The sequence below is a fragment of the Podarcis pityusensis genome (assembly GCF_964106645.2).
Source record: "Podarcis pityusensis genome assembly, chromosome: 1".
Taxonomy (NCBI): Eukaryota; Metazoa; Chordata; class Lepidosauria; order Squamata; family Lacertidae; genus Podarcis; species Podarcis pityusensis.
Window position 1 is genome coordinate 21,157,019 of NC_138028.1, and position 21,630 is coordinate 21,178,648.

A 21,630-nucleotide genomic window follows, 5' to 3' on the forward strand; every position below is an offset into this window, starting at 1 on the left:
AGCTCCATAGGACGCACACACATTTCCCCTTCATTTTTGGAGGGGATAAGTGCGTCCTATAGGGCAGAAAATACGATAAATCTTGTGCTTTGGCTAAAAAAATGGCATCGTTTAGGATTTTCTCATTCATTCTCCATCTTTAGTGTACCCTTCTCCTGTTTCTTAGTTCTACTGTAACCAAGTTGTGAACAGTTATCGATCTAAATATAATATCTGATTTTTTTTACCTTCAGTAGTAGATTGTTAGTTATCCATATTCCATCAGTCCTGCCCGCTGTCTTTTTTGCTTGGGAATGATGGGTAATTTTTTTCTCTATAGGGTGCTTGTAACGCTGCACATCCTTCAGATTCAAACTCTCCACCGTACTAAAAAAAGTAGGGGAGAGTCTTCCTCTCGGTCTACCTCCTGAGTCTGTATGATCAAATTCCAAAGAGGTAACTCCATTTAAGTCTCCTAGCAATATAATCTCCTCATTTATAAATTCTAACAACTTGTCTTCCACTACCTTGAAGAACTCTGTCTTATTCCCATTTGGAGCATAAATTCCTGTTATCACAAAATTTTGTTACCTTTCCCCACTTGTATACCCAGAATTCTACCTTCATTGCCCTCAAAAAATTGTTTTGCTTCAAATTTTGGGTTGACACATATTACAATGCCTCTCTTTTTCTTTAAATCTGGAGATATAAATTCTAGACCTAAAGATACAAATTCTAGGCATCTAGGAATTCTCATTTGCTTTTCTTTCTTCCCTAGGTGGAGGATGGAGAGATGCAGACATGCACATAGAGAAACCTCTTGACTGAATGTAACCTACTGTAGAAAGATCAGAGGCATGTTTGTTACTCCACCCACTTTTGTCCAACCCGCGGCTGGCATGTGATCCCTGTAGGTCGCCCATAAGGAAATGTGACCCATGAGCTGAGAAAGGTCTTCCCCTATCTGCCATAGCCCATGGGCTCTCCCCTGACTCCTCCCTCTCAGTGTTTATTCCCATCTTCCCCTTTCCTGTTTCTCACTTTGTCACCTTCTCTACGGAGTCTTTGCACATCTCTCTCTCCCCCTTAGTTCATTATTCCAGATACCCCTGCTCTCTTTAACCCTTTCATTTTCTGCTCCCATACTGTTATCATTTAGTTAGCTGCTCTGTCAAGGAAGAGGAGGAATGGGAATCTGCCTTTCCTGAGGCATTGTTATAAGTGGAGGAGATTCAGACTGGTGCAATATCGTATTCCTTATTTATAGTATTTTTAGATCACCCAATAACTGAGGCTCTGCACATAGAATCATAGAATTGTAGAGTTGGAAGGAACCATGAGGCCCATCTAGTCCAGAAATATAGTCAGGTATCTGTGCCTCTGAGCAAGCAGTGGTGGGTGCCTCAATAAATGGCCGCAATATGAGCTTGGACTACTCAGAAACGAGTGGCTTGAGATCCCTTTGGTCAGGGAAGTTCATGCTTATTTATTTAAAATCCAGCTCTTTATCAACCTGTAGTACCATTGCACAAAGGTCGGGCAGAAGCTACAAATCCCTTGCATCACATTTTGTACCCGACTCCCTTTGGCAACCCATATTTGCTCTGCTTAATGGTTAATAATGAATACTGTGTACAAGCCTGGTATATAAATCACAGGTTTAAGAGGATCGTAGTGCAGAAGGGTGCTGCGATATTCTTTTGGTGAACTGTAAGTAAGCTATACATTCTTTTTCACTCCTCTCTCTAGCTTGTTTTGGCATAGCTTATGATATCCAGTGTTTATTTCCTTTCCTTTTCTGGGTTAACATCCATGCAGAACTAAATCAATCTCTGTTTAATGTTCAGACAGATTGGGATTTATAGGCTAGATCAGTGGCTATATTCTAAGTGGGGATTAATCTCAGATGCAGCAACTTGTTATGGTAGCATGAAATCTCACCCACTCCCATTACATGACGGGTTCATCAAACCGAAAGCTCAGAAGTTCCACAACAGGTGGTACAGAGCAGCCCAGTAGAGTCACTTCTGCACCATAAAGCACATGGACATGGCAGATGCCAGAATCTTCCTCTGCTATGTAAAAGGAAAGGGTACCACTGCACACTTCTTAAACAAGTGCCTGCATGTTCGGGCCGGCATCTAAGAATATGAAGAATTTCTTTGTTTCTGTGTGTGGCTGGCTGCATAAATGACTGGAACTACTGGCACAGTGCTATTCCCATTCAAGTTGATGGCAGAATTTCATTAATTTTATGACAAAGCAGGGATAAACCAAAGTTGCCTAAAGGGGGTCAGTTAGGATTCTCAGGTAAGCATCAGAATGAAAATGAAATAGTCTTTGCTATTCAAAAGTTGATTTCAAAATGATATGTGAAAATAACTATATACATAGATACAGGCATATATAGATATAGATACATAGTTGTAAAAATTAATATTACTATGTTAAATTCTGAAAAGTGTGAAAACTTGAGAGTATCACAAAGAAATATTCCATGGTTAAAATGTGCCAGTTTTATTTTTAAATAATAAACTTCTTTAAAAAACAAACCATTGAAACACTGAAAAACACAAATGTGGAAACCATTTTCTATCAAAACTCTATTCTGTATGTAATTTAGTGAAACTAACAACATTCTTTCTTACGCCACTCACAGGAAAGGTGAATTATTTCTGTTGTATAAATGTATAGGTCTAGGGCAGAATTCGCCTTTGTTGCAGAGTACACATGCATTTTTGGATTGATCCTTTAACATCTTGTGTGGGAATTATCAGCAGAAGAATTGCAAATCCCAAATGAAGCTGGTCATCACCCTCTCCTTGTTACTGATTAGTCTTGAAGTCCAGTGCCATCAACTCCCAGGACACAACGATGACCAGGCTAGCCAAGGAGACAAGACATTACTGGAACATCCACATCTTTCTTCAGAAGAACAGAGACAGGATTCCTCCACCTATCTTAAGATAGGTCCCAGTAACTCTGACTTTGCATTCACATTCTACAGGAACATAGCTTCAGGCGTGGGTTCAAGGAACATTTTCTTCTCCCCAATCAGCATCTCTGCAGCTTTTGCACTGCTGACCCTGGGTGCCAAGTCGGAAACCCAAAGTCAGATTCACAAAGGACTCGCGTTTAACCTGTCAGTGACTGAGGAGAATGAGATACACAAAGGATTCCGCCACCTCATCCATGCCCTTCACCGCCCGGATAACAAAGCACAGGTGAAGATGGGAAATGCCTTGTTCATTGAGCAGTCGTTGAAGTTTCTGCCTAAGTTTTTGGAGGATGTCAAAACCTTCTATGAAGCAGAAGGCTTCCTCACCAACTTCACCATTCCCAGAGCGGCCAAAAGGCAGATAAATGATTATGTGCAGAACAAAACTCAGGGGAAAATAGCCCATGCGCTTGAGGACCTCGATCCAAGCACTATACTGGTTCTTGTGAACTACATCTTCTTCAAAGGTAAGTTGGAAGAGTAATTAACTGAAGGGACTGGCAACACAAATTTCCTTTAAGAGGAGTGCTCTAGTTCAGGGCTCCAGTCAGCCCCGAATTAGGAGCCTTGGAACTCACTCCCACTAGAGGCAGTAATGACCACCATCTTGGATGGCTTTAAAAGATGGTGGGACAAATTCATGGAGGAGGAGGCTTTCAATGGCTCCTAGCTATTGGCTATGAATCCCAGTTGCTGGAAACCTCAAGAGTGGAGATTGCTTATGAACTCATGCCCTGCTTGCAGGTTTCCCCACAAGCATCTGGGTGGCCACTGTGAGAACAGAATGCTGCAGTAGATGGGCCATTGGCCTCATCCAGTAGACTCCTATGTTCTTACGCTTGCAGTGCTGTTCAGGGAATTTCAGTACTGGGGAAGGGAAAAGAGACACCTTTTCTCTCTGCCCCCCCCCTACACTTCCCCTGCTGTGCTGGGTACCATTAGAAGTTTGCCAGTCCCAAACCTAAGTGCTTTATAGTTATATGGCAGAGATGGGCATTCCATGCTGAAAATTGAGAAAAGGGAAAAGATGTGCCTCTTTTCTTATTTGAGAGACGAAATGGTTCCATTTTCCTTTCTTCCTCCTGAAACTTCCCTATAATAACTCAAGGGGTGAAGTGAGAGCTATTATAATTAGCATTAGCATTCATTGTGTTAATAATGTTATTATTACCATTTTGAAGAAATGTTAAAATATCCCTGTTCACCCAGGCATTTGATTGCTAACAGATACTGCTCCTGGCAACCTTGAAATTATGAGCTGTAAGGATAGGCCACTGTTTGTAAATGTTTTTAGATGTTCTAAATGTGTTCTTAATTATCTTGATGTGCTTATTCATTATTATTTTTTGAATTGTATTGTCATCCTGCTTTGCTCTTTGCCATCCTGGGCTCCTTTGGCAGGACAGGCAGCACAGAAAATTAATATCTTCATAAATTAGGGCATGCAAATTCCAGCCCTAATCCCAGTTCCCCACCCAAGATGCTTAGTATAAGCATACCTACCCAAATACTGCATACCTGCTGTTCTCATTCCTGAGCACTATGCGTATAAAGTACGATCATACCACTTTAAACAGTCCTGGCTTCCCCCAAAGCTTCCTGAGAACTGTAGTTTAAGGGTGCTATTCCTCTCACAGAGCTACAATTCCCAGAGTGCTTTTACAGTCAATCTCTTTTCCCAGGGAACTCTGTGAGGGGAATAGGGGCCTCTTAAACTCCAACTCCCAGGATGTCTTGGAGGAAGCTAGAACTGTTTAAAGTGGCATGATATTGCTTTAAATTTACAGTGTGGATGGGGCCCTAGGCACATTGCAGTCATGAGGGGAAACTTGAGTAGAAAAGTGCTGAGTGGCTGCATCTTGAGGCTTACTTTTGTCATCCAGTGGACTCTCTCACTGTGATTAAACTGATCTTCCAAGGTCCTTAATCATGCAAGGAGCCTTTCTGCTCCACAAGTTACACTAGAAGACAAGGAAGCAGAAAGCACCCACATGACAGTAGGGACAGGGCTAAAGCTCTGGCCCTACAGCTCTTTTCTCCTTTTTTTGCCCTTCCACCATTATAATATCTGAAGAGGGCTGGAATCTGCCTGGCTCCTGCTTTCATTAGACTGTTTCTCTCTCCCTTTCTCTGTGGACTGGAGTACCATTGATCTTCTGAAAGGAACCTTCTGTCACAAGTTCTTCTCAGGCAATTTATGTAGCTTTAATTTTTTTAAAAAGACAATGTTTTATTTTTTATTTTTTTTAAAAAACCACATTTCTGTATACCTAGGAGGTCCTCCCCAAATATTTAAAAACCACCTTTCCTGTTGCTTCCATTTTGTGATCATTTTTTCCCCAAGCTGATAGGCATTCAACCAGCTGACATCACTATTAAAGGGAATAAGTGGGACCTGAAATGCAATGTTGCAGATATATATTCCTGTTAGGTGGGCATACAAACATGTAACGATGGCAACTTTTTAAGGCTCTGATAAATACTCATTCATCTAAAACTCTCAAGAGCTGTTGTGCTCACATCTTTCTTGTGTGTTTCCCATAGGCACTGTGAGAACAGGATGATGGACTAGATAGAAAAGCCAGTTGGATCAGACCAATGGCCTGTCCGCTTATGCCTTTTTGAAAAAAATGTTGCTCCTGAAACAACAGAGAAGGGTAGTGGAGATCTCAAATTTTTGTGTTGGTAGTTGGGTTTTAGAGCAGAGTATACCGCCAATGAAATTGCAGCCTGCCATGGAATGTCAAATTTTAATTTGTTAAGAAGAGCAAACTTCCAGTAAACATGAGCAGTTGAAAAGAAAAAAAACAAAACATGCTAAAAGGTTCAACATAATGAAGTCAGAGAGGAGGACAAGAGACTCTTTTGGTAGAAGCTTCATCCCTTTGCATGGCAAGGCCCCATGACCACCCTGTTCCCTAAGGTGCAAATAACTAGACAACACACAGCTTATTGGGTTTTGGGGATCAAGTAAGGCCACAACTTTATTGGTTACAGATACGAAAGGTTTAGCCATAGGCATTGAGGTAAGCAATGGCGCATGACACTCCTGCCCGTCCGCCAAGAGGGTGAAGCCAGTGGTCCGCATTGGAAAAGTGGGATGGCCCTAGCTCCCATCTGGGCATCGTACAGGAGCTGCCTTTTAACAGGATCTCCTTACTCATGGAGGGGCAGAAAGAGGCTATAACCTCCCCTCCAACCAAGTCTAGGTTTACCCAATGCCTAACCACCTTACAAAGTTGTGACAATTGCTATGAGGCAGCCAAAAACCCAAATGATGGAGCCAGTTTGCCAGGTGGAAATAAATTCCTGACCAGGCCCTGAATCTAGCGACCGACATTGTCCATAGCAAGGTCGTACCACTGGTAAAAAAACACCAACCCTAATCTGAGGGAGGGTGGGCGGGAGAACCGGCACAGAGAGAGAGGCCAAAAGACCCTGCTGGCTTGATATTTATCCTTCCCCTGGGCATGGTACCAAGTGCTACTACTGGTCATTGGCACCGTGGCCAGGTGATGCCCCATGCATCACTGCCACCATTGGCCAATTTGGTGGCAGGAATACAATCTGGCTGGCAATAGGCCAGTTCATAGGGGAGACACAGTGCCTGCCCACCCCAGGAGGGCCACCTGCCCCAGGAGGGCAAACGAACTTACTCTGTGAGTATTCCACTGTGTCCCATTGACATTTTCATTATTTTGTGTACTGTTTTGCAAGCAGCTGCTACAGTTACGTATTTTTCACTCACCAGACGCACCAGACCACAAGACGCACCTAAGTTTTGGAGAAAGGAAAACAAGAAAAAAAATATTCTGAATCTCAGAAGCCAGAACAGCAAGAGGGATTGCTGCTCAGTGAAAGCAGCAATCCCTCTTGCTGTTCTGGCTTCTGGGATAGCAGTGCAGCCTGCATTCACTCCATAAGACGCACACACATTTCCCCTTACTTTTTAGGAGGGAAAAAGTGAGTCTTATAGAGCAAAAAATACGGTATTTTGTCTAGGTTTTAGGATATATATTTTTAATCACTCACTTCTATGCCTCTTGCATTTCCTGTACTTACATGATGAAATACTTACCTATTGCACACAAAGTTGCCTTTGGAGGGAATTAAAAATCATGCAACTCTTTTGCCTAATCTTTTTCTTCCAAGCTTACTGGCAACACCCTTTTGACACTCACATGATCCGGGAAAAAGACTTCTTTGTGGATGCAAACACTACGGTGAAAGCCAGCCTGATGTATCGAAAAGGCTACTACAAATACCTCCATGATGAAGACTTGTCTTGCTGGGTGGTGGAGATTCCATACAAAGGAGATGCCACGTCTTTCTTCATTCTGCCTGACGAAGGAAAACTGGAGCATGTGGAAGGTGCATTGGTAAAAGAAAGTCTGCCTAAATGGATAGCATCTTTTAAAACAGAGTAAGTCTTTTCTCTGCACCATTTCTTCAAATGCTGCTAATTCGAAGAGTTGAAGCTTTTTGTTTTAAAAGGATACCAGATATATATATATACCAGTTTCAGGGGGCCACTGGTAAGGACACCCCATAGACCTAACCTCGGCTACTGCTGTCAACCCCCTAACCTCAGGTTTATCTAGATGTGGGTTCAGGCTGGCCGATATCTGGTTTTCAACATTGTGACATATCACCAGCTAAACATTGTGATGTACCGATAGATCACAATGTCTGAAATAAGGATGGAACTATGCAGAGGCAAACAGTAGGGCTCATGTCAGGATGCTGCCAGTGGCTCCTGGCTGTTTGCCCAGGAAAGTATAAAGACAAGAAAAGGTTTCTTGCCATCCTTTTTCATTTCAATACTTACAGTGAGAGGCTATAGAACCCAGCCTCTTGGATAAGGGCATTGTCCCGAGTGAATCTCCACCCCACCCCCCGTCTCTCCCACTTCCTCCTTCATCACTTCTATGGGTGCTGCTATGTGCCCTCTGCCTTTGAGCTCTTTGTTCTCCTACTTTTATGGCCAGGTTCTGGGAGATGGAGGGTCTGGGATGCTTTCTGATGGCACTGTGTCAGCCAGCTGCCTTTCTGCTTCTGCCTCCTCCTTCTCCTCTCCCATTATTTCCCAACTTTCCCCCTCATCTGCCTCTGAGCTGTGACCCCCAGCAAACCCCTGTTGTAAATCTATACTGTCTTCCTCTTCCTCTTCCCTAGAAGGGTCAGGATGGGGACGCAGTCTCCATCATTCCTTCTCTACCCAGTCCCTGACACTGATGGTTCCAATCTGCCTGATGAGCTACCTGTTTTCGAGCCATAGGCTCCCAAGGTGTGAGGCAATGGGAGCTTCCCTGGGAGTGAGTCCTCTGAATCTGAGGAGCCCATTAAAAAAGCAGTGAGAAATCTCCATCCCATGGGCCTAATGGAGCCCAGTAGGGGTCCTAATTTGTCCTATTAGTTCATCTCTCCCTAAACCACATTCACCTGCCCACACAAGGCATTATATATGATGTTAGTTGTGGGGCAGGTTATGACACAGCACCTTGGCATAATAACTGTGGTTTGCAGGTGCTGCCAATCAGCTGATCACCAGCACTTGCAAACCCCTGAGAATTTGCCGCCGTGATTTGATTTCAGCGGACATTATGGCGATATCAGTCCCACACACCTGTCAAAATGGCACATGGCAGTTGCTGGAGGTCAGGATCTGGCCTGCAAGGTAGATCCAGTTCCTAACTCCCTCTACTAAAGCAATGTATTCTGGCCTGGGAGGACTTGGAGTGGAGAAACAGTGACCCTTTAAGAGGCTTCAAGAGACCCTTCCTATGCACTGGGGCCCTTTTCCAAGCTTGAATGTGCATCAAGGCCAGGGAATGTCACTGTGTGGGTCATGACTCAACAGCTGAACACCAATGAAATAACATATGGATTCTTTTTCTTTTTCTTCATCAGCAATGTACGTCTTTTCATCCCCAAATTTTCCATTTCTGCATCCTATGATGTCAAAGACTTATTACAGAAGATGGGTGTGCAAGACGTCTTTAATGACGCTGCTGATCTGTCTGGCATTACCGGAGAACGTGACCTGATGGTTTCCAAAGTAAGTGCTTTCTCTCTTTGATCAAGTGCTTCTTTAAACCTTCATGCTCTGTCATTTGGTCCTTGATTAAAAGAGGACAACATTACCTCCAATAATTTCTCAGAAGCACGTGAAGAACATCTGAGCAGGAACTCTTTTTGTTGATATTTTTCTCATTTGCAGGAAGCCATGAAAACGTTGCAAAATGTGAATCACAGATCCATACCATACACTTAAAGTGAATTCAGTGCACATTTAAAGCACATGCTTCCCTCAAAGAATCCTGGAAGCTGGAATTTCGCCTCTACAGACTTACAATTCCCAGAACCCTTGACAAACTACAGTTCCCAGAATGCCCTGGGGAAGGTCATGTGCTTTAAATTTGCATTGATTGTGCCTTAAATCTAGACTCTGCCACACTTCCTTTTGTGCTGCATTTCTAGACATGGGTCCTGGCTTTCCAGGTCTGAGCAGAGATGTATTATTATTATTATTATTATTATTATTATTATTATTCCCTGTGCTTTCTCCAGGAGAACCCTTGTTTTACTGCTGAATTTGAGGAAATGGCAATCAGGTTTTCAAGCATTGTCATTTGCTCTGATTCAGCAGTAAAAGGTGGGTTTTCCTGGGGGAAATGCTGGGACAAAAAAATCCACCCACAAAAACAAATCTGGGAAACCCAAACCTGTGCGTAGAAAGCATGGAGTGACGGGAAATGTGGGTGAGCCTTCAGTGACGTTGGTTTGTCTTTAGACTGACACCTGAAGAATGCATTCTTCCAGGAGTCTCATGGTTAAATGTCGATTGGATGGTACATCAAGGTTATCTGGGCACTGAACAAAAGAGAACACGGAAACAATTCAAACTGCAATTCAAATAAAACCAGTGAATACGGCATAAAAATGCATAGGCAAAAGTGCTACACTCCCCCTTGAAGGAGCAGGTCCACCGCTGGGGGTACAAATTGATCCACACAGTCCCTGAAAGTTCATTGGCCTCAGTGGTTAAGAGTGCTTGTTTCCTGCTACATAGTCCCTTTTGGACAGAGATGACTCAGCCATGGTACTCCCTGCTCTGGTAACTTCCAGAATGCATCATTGCAATCTCTGCTTTGTGAGGCAGCCCCTGAAAATTACTTGGAAACTTCAGCTGATCCAACATGCAGCGGCCAGATTACTAGCTGGGGTTCCAACTAGAACCTGCATAAACCCACATTTTAAACCACCTACCTGGTTGCCAGATTGCTTCCAGGCCAAATTCAAGGTGCTTTCATTAATGTTCAAAGCCCTAAATGACTTAAATCCCAAAGGTCTGAAATACTTTCTCCTTCTCTACAGCCCCCCTTGGGTGCTAAGACCAGCAAGGGAGATCCTCCTGGTAATAATAATAATAATAATAATAATAATAATAATAATAAATAAATAATAATAAATAATAATGATAATAATAATAATAATAATAACAACAACAACAACAACAATAACAACAACAATAATATTTTATTTACATCCTGCCCTCCCCAGCTGAAGCCGGGCTCAGAGTGGCTAACAACAGTAAAATAATACAACATTCTAAAATCATTTCATTATAAAATCAGTTCAAATCAAATGCCCTCAGAATTCAGGGAATGAGGGCCTGGGAGACAGCATTCTCTGCAGTAGCCCCTAAGTTGTGGAATTCCCTCTCCACAAAGGTGTGTCTTTGTTTTGTGTTCCCCATCATGTGCTGAAGACACACTTCTTTACCCTGACTTTTGACAGCGCAGTATATTTTGGGACGTACCATACTCTTGTGGACTTTGGAGACATTTAGAAGACTCAATTTCTCCTCAAAGAGCTACAATAGCCAGAGCAGTTTAACATTCAATCCCCCTTCCCGGGGAACTCTGTGAATTGTAGCTCTGTGAACAGAAAAGGGGTCTCCTAAGAACTCTTAGCACCCTGGACAAGCTACCCCCAGGATTCCTTGGGGGAAGCCATGATAGCTTAAAGTGGTACAGCACCACTTTCAATGTACAGTGCAGAAGGGACCTAGGTTGCAGTATGTGCTTGTTTGTAGTGTTGGCATGGTGCCCAGGACATTTTCTCCTGTTTGTGAATGTGCTCACGGTGCCCCCGCCCGCCCCTCCAGGTTGGTAACCCCTGCTTTAGCTAAAAGATCAAACACCCTCTTGCATTTGAAGATCATTGTGGACAAGCTATCACAGAGAAAGCAATTACAGTAGATAGAGCAGCTGCTTCAGGGAGGTCTAATGGAAAGATCCTCAGTATGAGAACAATGATCATCACAAGGGTGTCCATATTCATCTGTGAACTACTGGAGAATGTGACTTGCAGACAATGATATGTTGTTCTTTCCTCATAGGCCATTCACAAGACTGTGCTGGATGTTAACGAGAGTGGCACTGAGGCAGCGGCAGTCACCACGATAGAGTTTATGTTCCGTTCCGCTCCATTTCAACCTGTACTTACTATCAGTTTCAACAGACCCTTCCTGATTATTATTTTAGATAAGGCAACATGGAGCATTCTCTTCCTGGGGAAGATCATCAACCCTACTGTGCAATGACTATTAGAAGAGCCAGAGTATTACAAGTACAGCCTTTTTAGGAGATTAAAAAACTGGATTTCCCACTTTGCATTTTCTTAGCCCAGTCCTGGTGGTGCCCATAACCAGTTGTCTCTGGGATGAATAAGAAGACGACTGACTTCAAAGCCATTTTATAATAAAAATGATTTTAAAACATTGTGATATTGTGGGTTAACTTCATGCTCCACCCTTTTGAATCTGCAATATGTTTCTGTCCTTGAAAGGGGCCCACAAATCCCTAGGTGAAATTCAAACCAACTCAGAAGGTGCTCAGAGGCATACTGTGTCCTTTAATTCTACCTGTATCTTTTACATATGGCATTTTACATCTGATTGGTAGATATTGGGGTTCTGCAGGGGGAAACAAACTAAAACCGAGAAGCCTTCCATGCCCCTATCATAAGGAAGAATTTCTCTGTGGAGATAAATGGCTGGCACTAGGCCAGGAGAATCAGGCATGATTCTTAGTGACTCTCATTTTTCTTCCATTGGACAAAGTATGCAGAATACAATCAGGACACGTTAGTAAGTAAATATGTGATAAGAAGGCAACAACCACAAAATGTGGAAAGTAGAATAGCACCCCAAAAGAAGCCATCATCTTCTGTGCCCTGCCTGGGGGCTCATGGGAGGATGGCTCCCAACACTCTTCCTCATCCAGCCAGTCCCTGACATCAGGAGACCCCATTCCGCTCACAGAGTTACAATTCCCAAAATGCCCTGGGGAGACGGATTGATTGTTAAACTACTCCGAAGCCTTTCTTTCCCCCGATAACATTTCTGAGGTTTTTCTGAGAAGACCACTTTGCAGAACTTTCTCCTAATATTATCTACCACTATGTTGGGGAACCAGCTTCTGTGGGCCTTGACATACCTGTTTGGCCCAGGTGCTGATGCTAGGCCTGTTCACTACTGTACGGGGGGGGGGGTGTCATTTGGGACCTCAGGCCCAAGGTCCAGCTCTAGTTGCACTGCTGGGGTGTGCAAGCCACCAAGAGAACTGAGCACTCCCAGCAACCTCAATTTACTCGTTAATGTTGTGTCTAAAAGAGAAAGCCTAAAGCGGAAAAGTCAAATTTGGAAAGCAATACAGCATAGAAACAAGACGCAGCTCTGGAAAACTATTGGGTGGATAACAGTCAAATATTTTGCTGCCGATTTCACTCTCACAAGTCCACTCACCCTCTCTGGTGGGTGCCATTGAGGGCTGGCATCCCCAGAGGCATAGGAAGGGGGTACGGTGGGGGCAGGCCGCCCTGGGTGTCATCGCTGAGGGAGGTGACATTTGGCGTGCTGCCCACCCACGACTCCCAAGCCTACCTGCAGCTGTCGGGGAAAAGGGGAGCTGCACCACTTTGTTGGCAGCCTTCCCCCCTTCCCCCTTCGTTTTGACAGCTCAGGGGAGACTTGGGAGTCGCGGGTGGGCGGCACACCCAGGGGAGACATTTGGCGCACTGCCCACCAGTGACTCCCAAGCCTACCCCAAGCTGACAATGTGGGGGGGGGAGTGACAAAAAAAAGCAGTACCGGGTACCACCTGACCTTGCTATGCCTCTGGGCACCCCCCCTCCATGTGCCAGGATCCAATGTGGGAAATCCCAAGGACTGTTTCCCAGGCAGCAAAGGAAGCCTCTGGGCCGAACTTGCTGCCTGGGTAATTGGTCCTGCCAACTCACCTAATCAGCGAATCATGAGTGGGCATAGACCAGCGGGGGTGGGCCTAGCCTGCCTCTTTGGTATATTACAAAGGCACATGGTTTGCTCTGCAGACACTTTCTGTTGGCGTTCCCACCCTTTATATATTGCTGTTGCGTGTTGTTCTGCCTGACCTTGTTATGGCATAACTGGTCACCGTATTCAGGGCCAAGTTACATACCTCTTACATCTGTTGTGGCCTGCTTTCACCCAAATATTTTGCTGGTGATTTTGCTCTCACAAGAAGTAGTGACGACCACTAACTTGATGGCTTTGAAAGAGGAATACACAAATTTGTGGAAGATGAAGATAGCAGCCATGATGTCTAGTGTTACGGTAAAATCTGGGTGCGGAGTTACTCTGCCACCCAGCTCGTCGGACTAAGTCCGCAGATCCCTGCGGAAGAAAATGAGCTCAGCCAGAGACAGGAGCAAGCTACAGAAGATCCGAGTTTATTGCGCAACAGGTTCAAGGCGAGATTGAACAGCGAGAAAGGGGTGACATGAACTTTTGAAATTTTCCTCCATGTCCCAGAATACAGTGCAAAATACATCCCAGTTACGTCATGAATACATTAAGAAGAGGTTGGGTTACACAGATTACATCACAAATACATTAGGAAGAGGTTGGGTTACACTGGATTAACATATGGAGGAGGGAGGGGGGAATATGCAGAGCTGGAGATATGCGCAGATAAGCACATCCCGAGAAGATAATGTATGCAGATAAGCACATCCTGAGAAGACAATGGTCCATGTATGCATAGTCTGTCACCTGGCATCGGCCCGGAGGAAGGGCTTGGCAGAGCGATTTGACAGGATTAGGGTCTTGACACCTTGCTTGAGGGATTATGGAGGACAGGGGAGGTGTCATGGAGTCCTAGAGAAATTGAGCAAATTGGCATGTTGATTTTCTATGAATTTTATAGATTTTAGTCCCTTTTGACATTGGCAATTGGAAATAAATGGATATATTGTAGTGAAGAAGAAGGTGAAGAAGAAGACATGCCCCCCCCTTCCGTATCACTAGGTTCTACCATCAGAGTTGGAGGCCGCATGATTCTGAATGCCAGTTGCTGTGAATCACAATGGGGGCGAGTGCTGTTATGTCCTGCTTGCAGCTCCCACAAGCATCTGGTTTGCCACTGCTAGTAGATTGGCCATTGAACTGATTCAACAGACTTTCTTATGTTAGTATTTTTTTTGAAAAATTATCTAAAAAGAGACAACCTTTTAAACAGGGTACAGGAACCTTTTTCACCTTCCAGTAGTGGGTAAGAGCAGAGGCAAAAGTGAATAAATGTAATGGCTGGCACTAGTTATATAGTAGGATAGGTTCTACACCCCGCTCTGACCTCCATCTAGAAAAACAGGATGAATTATCAGAGTTCATTGACACATTCTAGCCAAGCAAAAACACTCAAGGGGAAGAAAACAGCCTGTGAGAGGCACTTACTGGGGAGAAAAATATGGAGAGAGTTTGGGGGCCCAGATAGAAGGGCCTGAGGTTCCCGACACCCTCACCTGAAACCTAAAGAGATGAGGAAATGTGACTATTTCCATCTGTGAAAATTTGGGAGACATGGGGCCACAAAATGACTTGAGGCTATAATGTTTGGGGCCATTCATATGACCCCTTATCTTGGCTGCTGATACCATTGTGCAAAGTCTAGAGACCACTTGAAAACCCATTGCTTCACATTCTGCTCTCTGTCCCTTTGATAATCCATGTTTGTTCTGCTTAATGGTTAATGCTGAAGACTAAGTATTACAGTGGTGCCTCGCAAGACGAAATTAATCCATTCCACGAGTCTCTTCGTCTAGCGGTTTTTTCGTCTTGCGAAGCAACCCTATTAGCGGCTTAGCGGATTAGCGCTATTAGCGGTTTAGCGGCTATTAAAGGCTTAGCGGCTTAGCGGCTAAAAGGCTATTAGCGGCTTAGCGGCTTAGAAAAAGGGGGGGGGAGCGAAAAAATCTCAAGACTCGCAAGACATTTTCGTCTTGCGAAGCAAGCCCATAGGGAAATTCATACTGCGAAGCGCATCGAAAAATGGAAAACCCTTTCATCTAGCGGGTTTTTCGTCTTGCGAGGCATTCATCTTGCGGGGCACCACTGTATATAAGTCTGATGCATAACTAAGCAAGGAATCACAAAGCCCCTAGTGTCAGTTGGAGATTCTGTAAGTATGATATATATTTTTCTTTTTCTCTTTATGTTTTATTGAATTCTATGCATGGGAACAGGACAGTTCCACTTCCCCTCTTCCCCCACCTTCCTATCCCTTCTCACTGACTTTGTTTTATCACAAAATCAGGGATGCAATACATGACAGTCAGAATCACCAATTATCTCAAGCACACACATAACAAAAATATTAACCAACAACAACATTTTTTGTTGATTGGACTGGGTACTTTTTTATTCTGCAGAGATCACCATTTGGGATGCAATATCTCAGAATGCATGTTTTCATGGGAATTTGTCCCAACCTGAGTAGGGCACATTTAACCCCAAACTGGAAGCTCAAAAGTTCTGCAAAATGTGGCCCATTGTCAACACTGGACATTAATGAGTATGTGTCTAAAGCCCAAACTGGATTTTCCTTGTGTCGTCCCCTTCTCTTTGTGCCCTCCATCTTTCCCAACATCAGGGTCTTTTCCAGGGAGTCTTCTCTTCTCATGAGGTGGCCAAAGTATTGGAGTCTCAGCTTCAGGATCTGTCCTTCCAGTGAGCACTCAGGGCTGATTTCCTTAAGAATGGATAGGTTTGATCTTCTTGCAGTCCATGGGACTCTCAAGAGTCTCCTCCAGCACCATAATTCAAAAGCATCAATTCTTCGGCGATCAGCCTTCTTGATGGTCCAGCTCTCACTTCCATACATCACTACTGGGAAAACCATAGCTTTAACTATACAGACCTTTGTTGGCAAGGTGATGTACACGAGCACCCCCCACTCTGCTCTCTTAGTCTTAGTTCCCCTTGTTTACTGATGCATACCCACCAAACCCACAAGTCAGTTGCCCTGTTGTTATCTTTTCATTCAGCAGCCTAACAGCCCAAGATAGAAGCTGTTCTTTACCCTGTTGGTGCGACTAATCATGCTTCTATATCCTCTGCCTGAGGGCAGGAGATCAAGAAAGTGCCGGCCAGGGTGTGAATCATCCCTGAGAATTTTCCTCACTCTTCTGAGGCAACATTCATCCAGTGGATTCACAGGACAGCCCATAATATCTTGTGCTGTATTCACCACCCTCTGTAGGCACTTCCTATCAGATTATGTCAAACCAGCGTACCACACCAAAGCAATATTTTGTGGCCTAAACTTTCATCTGTACTAATATTACGACTTAAGAGTACGGTAAGCTAAAAGTCTCCAGGCGCTGCAGTTGGCCACTAGGGAATCTCACTTGGTGAGGTTGATGTTGCCAGCCTTCATGACACATTTGCCTAAGACATCAGTATAGGGAAACCTTCCTGATGCTATTGTATCCCAGCATCCCTCAGCTCCAGACAGCACAGTTCACGGTCAGGGATGGTGGGAGTTGTACTCCCACAACATCTAGAGCATGGGTAGGCAAACTAAGGCCCAAGGGCCAGATCCGGCCGAATCTCCTTCTAAATCCAGCCCATGGACGGTCCGAGAATCAGCGTGTTTTTACATGAGTAGAAAGTGTCCTTTTATTTAAAATACATCCCTTGGTTATTTGTGGGGCATAGGAATTAGTTCATTTTTTATCCCCCCCCAAAAAAATATAGTCCAGCACCCCACAAGGTCTGAGGGACAGTGGACCGGCCCCCTGCTGAAAAAGTTTGCTGACCCCTGATCTCGAGAAACAGGTTCACTGTCCCTTGCTCAAAGCTTTTCAATCTGCCATTACCTCATGGCCTCAATGGGCAAAATGAAGGGACACACTAGCAGGCGAAAAACAAATTGCGTCACATTTTGGTTCTCTGCCTTCCTTGGAAAATCCTTGTTTGTTCTGATTAATGGTTAATTATGAAAATGGGCATTTGGGGCATATCAGTGATTAAGACATAGTGGCAGAGGCCTGCTTAATATTTATAAGAGCAGGTTAAAATATCAGAAAACAAAAGCAGGAAACTAAATTTGTAAATTAGGATAGTGGGGAAAACTAAAGAGGATAATTTGACGGGCTTTGGGGGTGATTCACTTGCAACTTTGGCAGGTGCTGGTTTTTATGATATCTAAGTAAGGAATGCACATTGAATAAATGCAGCATATGCTAAAAGAAAGGACTTGAATAGAAATGTGTTAATGACTTTCTTGAATAATTCAAAAGATTTCATATTAAGAACAGCTAGAGATAAACCAGAATCTGCAAAACTGGGAGCGAAAATCAAATACAGTGGTGCCTCGCAAGACGAAATTAATCCGTTCCACGAGTCTCTTCGTCTTGCATTTTTTTCGTCTTGCGAAGCACGGCTATTAGCGGCTTAGCGGCTATTAGCGGCTTAGCGGCTATTAACGGCTTAGCGGCTATTAACGGCTTAGTGGCTTTAAGAAAAAGGAAACAAACTCGCAAGAACTCGCAAGACGTTTTGTCTTGCGAAGCAAGCCCATAGGGAAATTCGTCTTGCGGAATGACTCAAAAAACGGAAAACTCTTTCATCTAGCGAGTTTTTCGTCTTGCGAGGCATTCGTCTTGCAGGGCACCACTGTACTTTTTTCATAGATCTCTCACCAGTGTCCCTGCAAAAAATAATCATGAATTATGTTTTCTGACTGGGAGACTAAAGAAATGATATACGTGGGGTATATCTTCTAGTATATTTTTTGATATGGGTGTAGGTGCTATACAATTAAAATTAAAGAGGAAACATTGCCTTACATAAATATGTTGGATGAAGGGGAAATTGAAGCTACTGCTTCATTGAATAATTCCAAATTAGCCTAATAAAGGGGGTAATCATTCATTGAGTGACAGAATGGGGGAAGAAGGATTTAAGGATGAATGGAAATTGCTTGTTGAATTTACAAAATATACATATAATGTAAATATGGACAAATATAATAGTATGTCTATGTGTATCTTTAATACAGTTTCTTTATTTGAAAAAACAACAACCTTGAGTTTTGGATTTCCAAAGGTGCTTGTTTATGCAGCTCTTTGCCAAACAGCTCTGGTCCAAACTGGAAGGACCATCAGCATTTAGCAGTTGGTTGAGCCTCTAATGTTGCCAGCGTGTTGTGTCTTGTGTGAGAGAAGTGCTAAACCTGACAAATGTCATCTATGTGATTTATTTTATCTTTGGCAGAAGAATTACAAGTTCCAGGAAAGTCTATCATTTACTTCTTCTTAGTGTTTGTTCTTCAAGTTTATTGTCATCACGACCCAGGGCAGCCCAAAGACCATGCTGATCATGGGAATAAAAATCAATCTAAAAAGCAACGCCCACCTTTGACACTATTCCAAGCAAAAAGTGACTGGCATAAGATTGTGCATTTTGATTCTACAAGGAATCAATGGTGCATGTTGATTCTACGAGGAAATTGCTTCTGAGGCAGCTGCCCAAAATATTTTCTCCACTAAGCATTTCCACACCCTTTGTAACGCTCAGCCTTGGGGCTAAATCTCAGACCCCTAGACTGATTTACAAGGGACTTGCATTTAACCTGTCACAGATCATGGAGGCTAAGAGCCACAGAGGATTCCGTCAGTTCTTCTTTAAGTTTCACCATCCAGGCAACAAAGCCTGGGTGAACATAGGGAATGCCTTGTTCATAACGTGTTCAAGGAAAATCCTCCCTCAGTTTTTGGAAAATGTCAGAACCATGTATAAAGCTGAAGGCTTTTTGAATAACTTTTCCAATTTCACAGAGGCAGAAAAACAGATTAATGATTATATAGGGAGAGAAAGTCGTGAGGAAATAGCCCATGCCATTGATTGCCTCAATCAAAAGGATGCACTGGTGCTTGTGAACTTTAGTCAGTTCCTCTCTGTTTATGAGGACCAGGTTCAAGACCTTGTCATGTCTTCCACCTTAAGGGAAATGAAATTGTCAGCAAGGCAATGGAGGAATTTGTTGGCCTTTATGTGTTTGGCAGGGTCCTGACAGGTATTGGAGTAGTTGAAGTCTCCCATAACAACAATATCTTTCCTTTTGTAATGTTTGGTAATCTGCTTTAGGAAGGCATCATCCAAGTCTTCAGTCTAGCTTGGCGGTCTATAGCAGACACCCACAGTGAGGCCATTGACCTACTATTTTTACCCATATACTCTCAATCTACTTTCCATGCTCCAGGTCATGGATTTCTTCACAATTAAACACATCCTTTACATATAACTACTATTCATCTATTACTATGCATGCACTCTGTGCATTGGTATAGAGACAACTGAAACCATAAGTCATTCCCTCCAGCTGCTTCCTTCTTGTCATTTCCTGCCCTTTAGCAGGTTTCTGGAGCACCATCATTATCCCCAGTCCTAGGTGTTCCTCTGTCTTCTGTATTGTTGTCTCCCTCCCACTCAGGATCTAGTTTAAAGCTCTCTTGATCAGATTTCTGAGACACTTAGCAAATACATTCTTGCCAGCTGCTGTGGAGTGCTGCCCATCTCCTCCAAAAGTCCTTCTTCAAGTAAGCAGAGACCATGATCCAAGAAGCCAAACCCTTCCTGATGACACCACCTGTGCAGCCAGTGATTTACTTCCAGTATTTTATTCTCTCTTCCTGGACCACGAACTTCAACAGGGTGGAGTGATGAAAAAACAACCTGTGCCCTACAGCTCTTCAGCTTCCTGCCTCATAGCCCCTTGCTGTATACTGAAGCTGTATGTGGCAGTATTGTTTGCACCCACATGAATCAGAAGGAAAGGGTAGTGGTCATTGGGAATTACAAGACTTGGCAATTTCTCTGTCACATCTTTGCATCTGGAAGAAAGCATACTTCTCAGGACATCCTGTTACCTCTGCAGACTGGGACAGCTTGTGGGCTTCCCATAAGTATCTGGTTGGCCACTGTGAGTCAATGAGCCATTGAACTGATCCAGCAGGCTTAATAATAATAATAATAATATCCCACCCACCTGGCTGGGTTTCCTCAGCCACTCTGGGTGGCTTACAGAATATATAAAACATAATAAAGCATCAAACATTAAAAACTTCCTGATACAGGGCTGCCTTCAGATGTCTTCTAAAAGTTATGTAGTTCTTAATCTCCTTGACATCTGAAGGGAGGGCATTCTCATGTTCTTATGTTTTTGAAAAATTACACAGCTGCACAACAAATTTGTTGTCTGCGTTTTTTCAGTTGATTTAGGACGAATCTGATTCGCTGAATCCAAAAATCACATTGTTTTTGCTCAATCAGGTCAAGTTTTTGAGCTATGACCACATGTCATTTTTTTACGTTTTTGTTCACATGTACGCTTGTGTGGAACATTTTAGAAGAAGTTGGTGGGGGTAAAATGCCATGTCGAATAATTGTTTTGATTGGAAATGATTATTTTAATCACAAGAAGTATTCAGGTCCGATAGTTCTGGGTGATTATGTCGAAAAGGGATCAGTTTGAAGTCATAAAACCTCGAAATCTTCCATAAATTGGTGCGGCAAAGCATAAAGTTGGGGGATCAAAACTAAGTTAAACAGGCATCAAGAGTACCTCCGTTTTTTCTCGGAAGAGAAGGACTTGGTGTACTGTGCAGATATTGTGCAGCTTCTGCTCAAGCTTGGAGTGCCACAGTATAAACCCAAAGATTGGAGACTATTCATTCACAGCAGCAAGCAATCACTGAAATGTGTTCTGCTACACAACGGCAACCAGTTTGCCTCTATACCCCTGGCTCACTCGAGTACACTGAAGAAGAACTATGAAGCGGTGAAGTATGTGCTAGAGAAAATTAGTTATGATCAGCATAAGTGGTTTATTTGTCTTGACCTGAAGATGGTGAACTTTTTGTTGGGACAACAGTCTGGCTTCACCAAGTACCCATGTTTTCTGTGCATGTGGGATAGTAGGGACCGTGCTCAGCATTACACGAAGAAGGACTGGCCTGTGTGGGAGGAATTGGTGCCTTGCAGAAAAAGGAACGTCATCAACGACCCTCTGGTGGACAGAGACACAATACTCTTCCCACCACTGCACATCAAGCTCGGCTTAATCAAGCAGTTCACCAAGGCTCTGGACAAGGATGGTGACTGCTTCACTTACTTGTGCAAGGCTTTTCCAGGATTGACCATGGAGAAGTTGAAAGCTGGCATCTTTGACAGTCCTCAGATCCATCAGCTCATCAGAGATCCAGAGTTCGAAAACTCAATGAACGAAGTGGAACTGGAAGCGTGGAAGGCATTTGTTCTGGTAGTG

At 43.5% G+C, this 21,630-nt stretch overlaps 1 protein-coding gene across 1 annotated transcript in view; it reads left to right on the top strand.

The window, feature by feature from the left end:
- The first annotated feature begins 1,642 nt into the window (after positions 1 to 1,642).
- Positions 1,643 to 21,630, top strand: part of LOC308463404 (uncharacterized protein) — a 40,022-nt gene continuing 20,034 nt past the window's right edge. Inside the window, exons 1-5 of the mRNA XM_080981753.1 lie at positions 1,643 to 1,689; positions 2,639 to 3,444; positions 7,130 to 7,400; positions 8,888 to 9,035; positions 11,382 to 11,582. Of these exons, the coding sequence (XP_080837879.1) occupies positions 2,778 to 3,444; positions 7,130 to 7,400; positions 8,888 to 9,035; positions 11,382 to 11,582 (1,287 nt within the window). The 5' untranslated portion in view covers positions 1,643 to 1,689; positions 2,639 to 2,777. The remainder of the gene's footprint in view (positions 1,690 to 2,638; positions 3,445 to 7,129; positions 7,401 to 8,887; positions 9,036 to 11,381; positions 11,583 to 21,630) is intronic.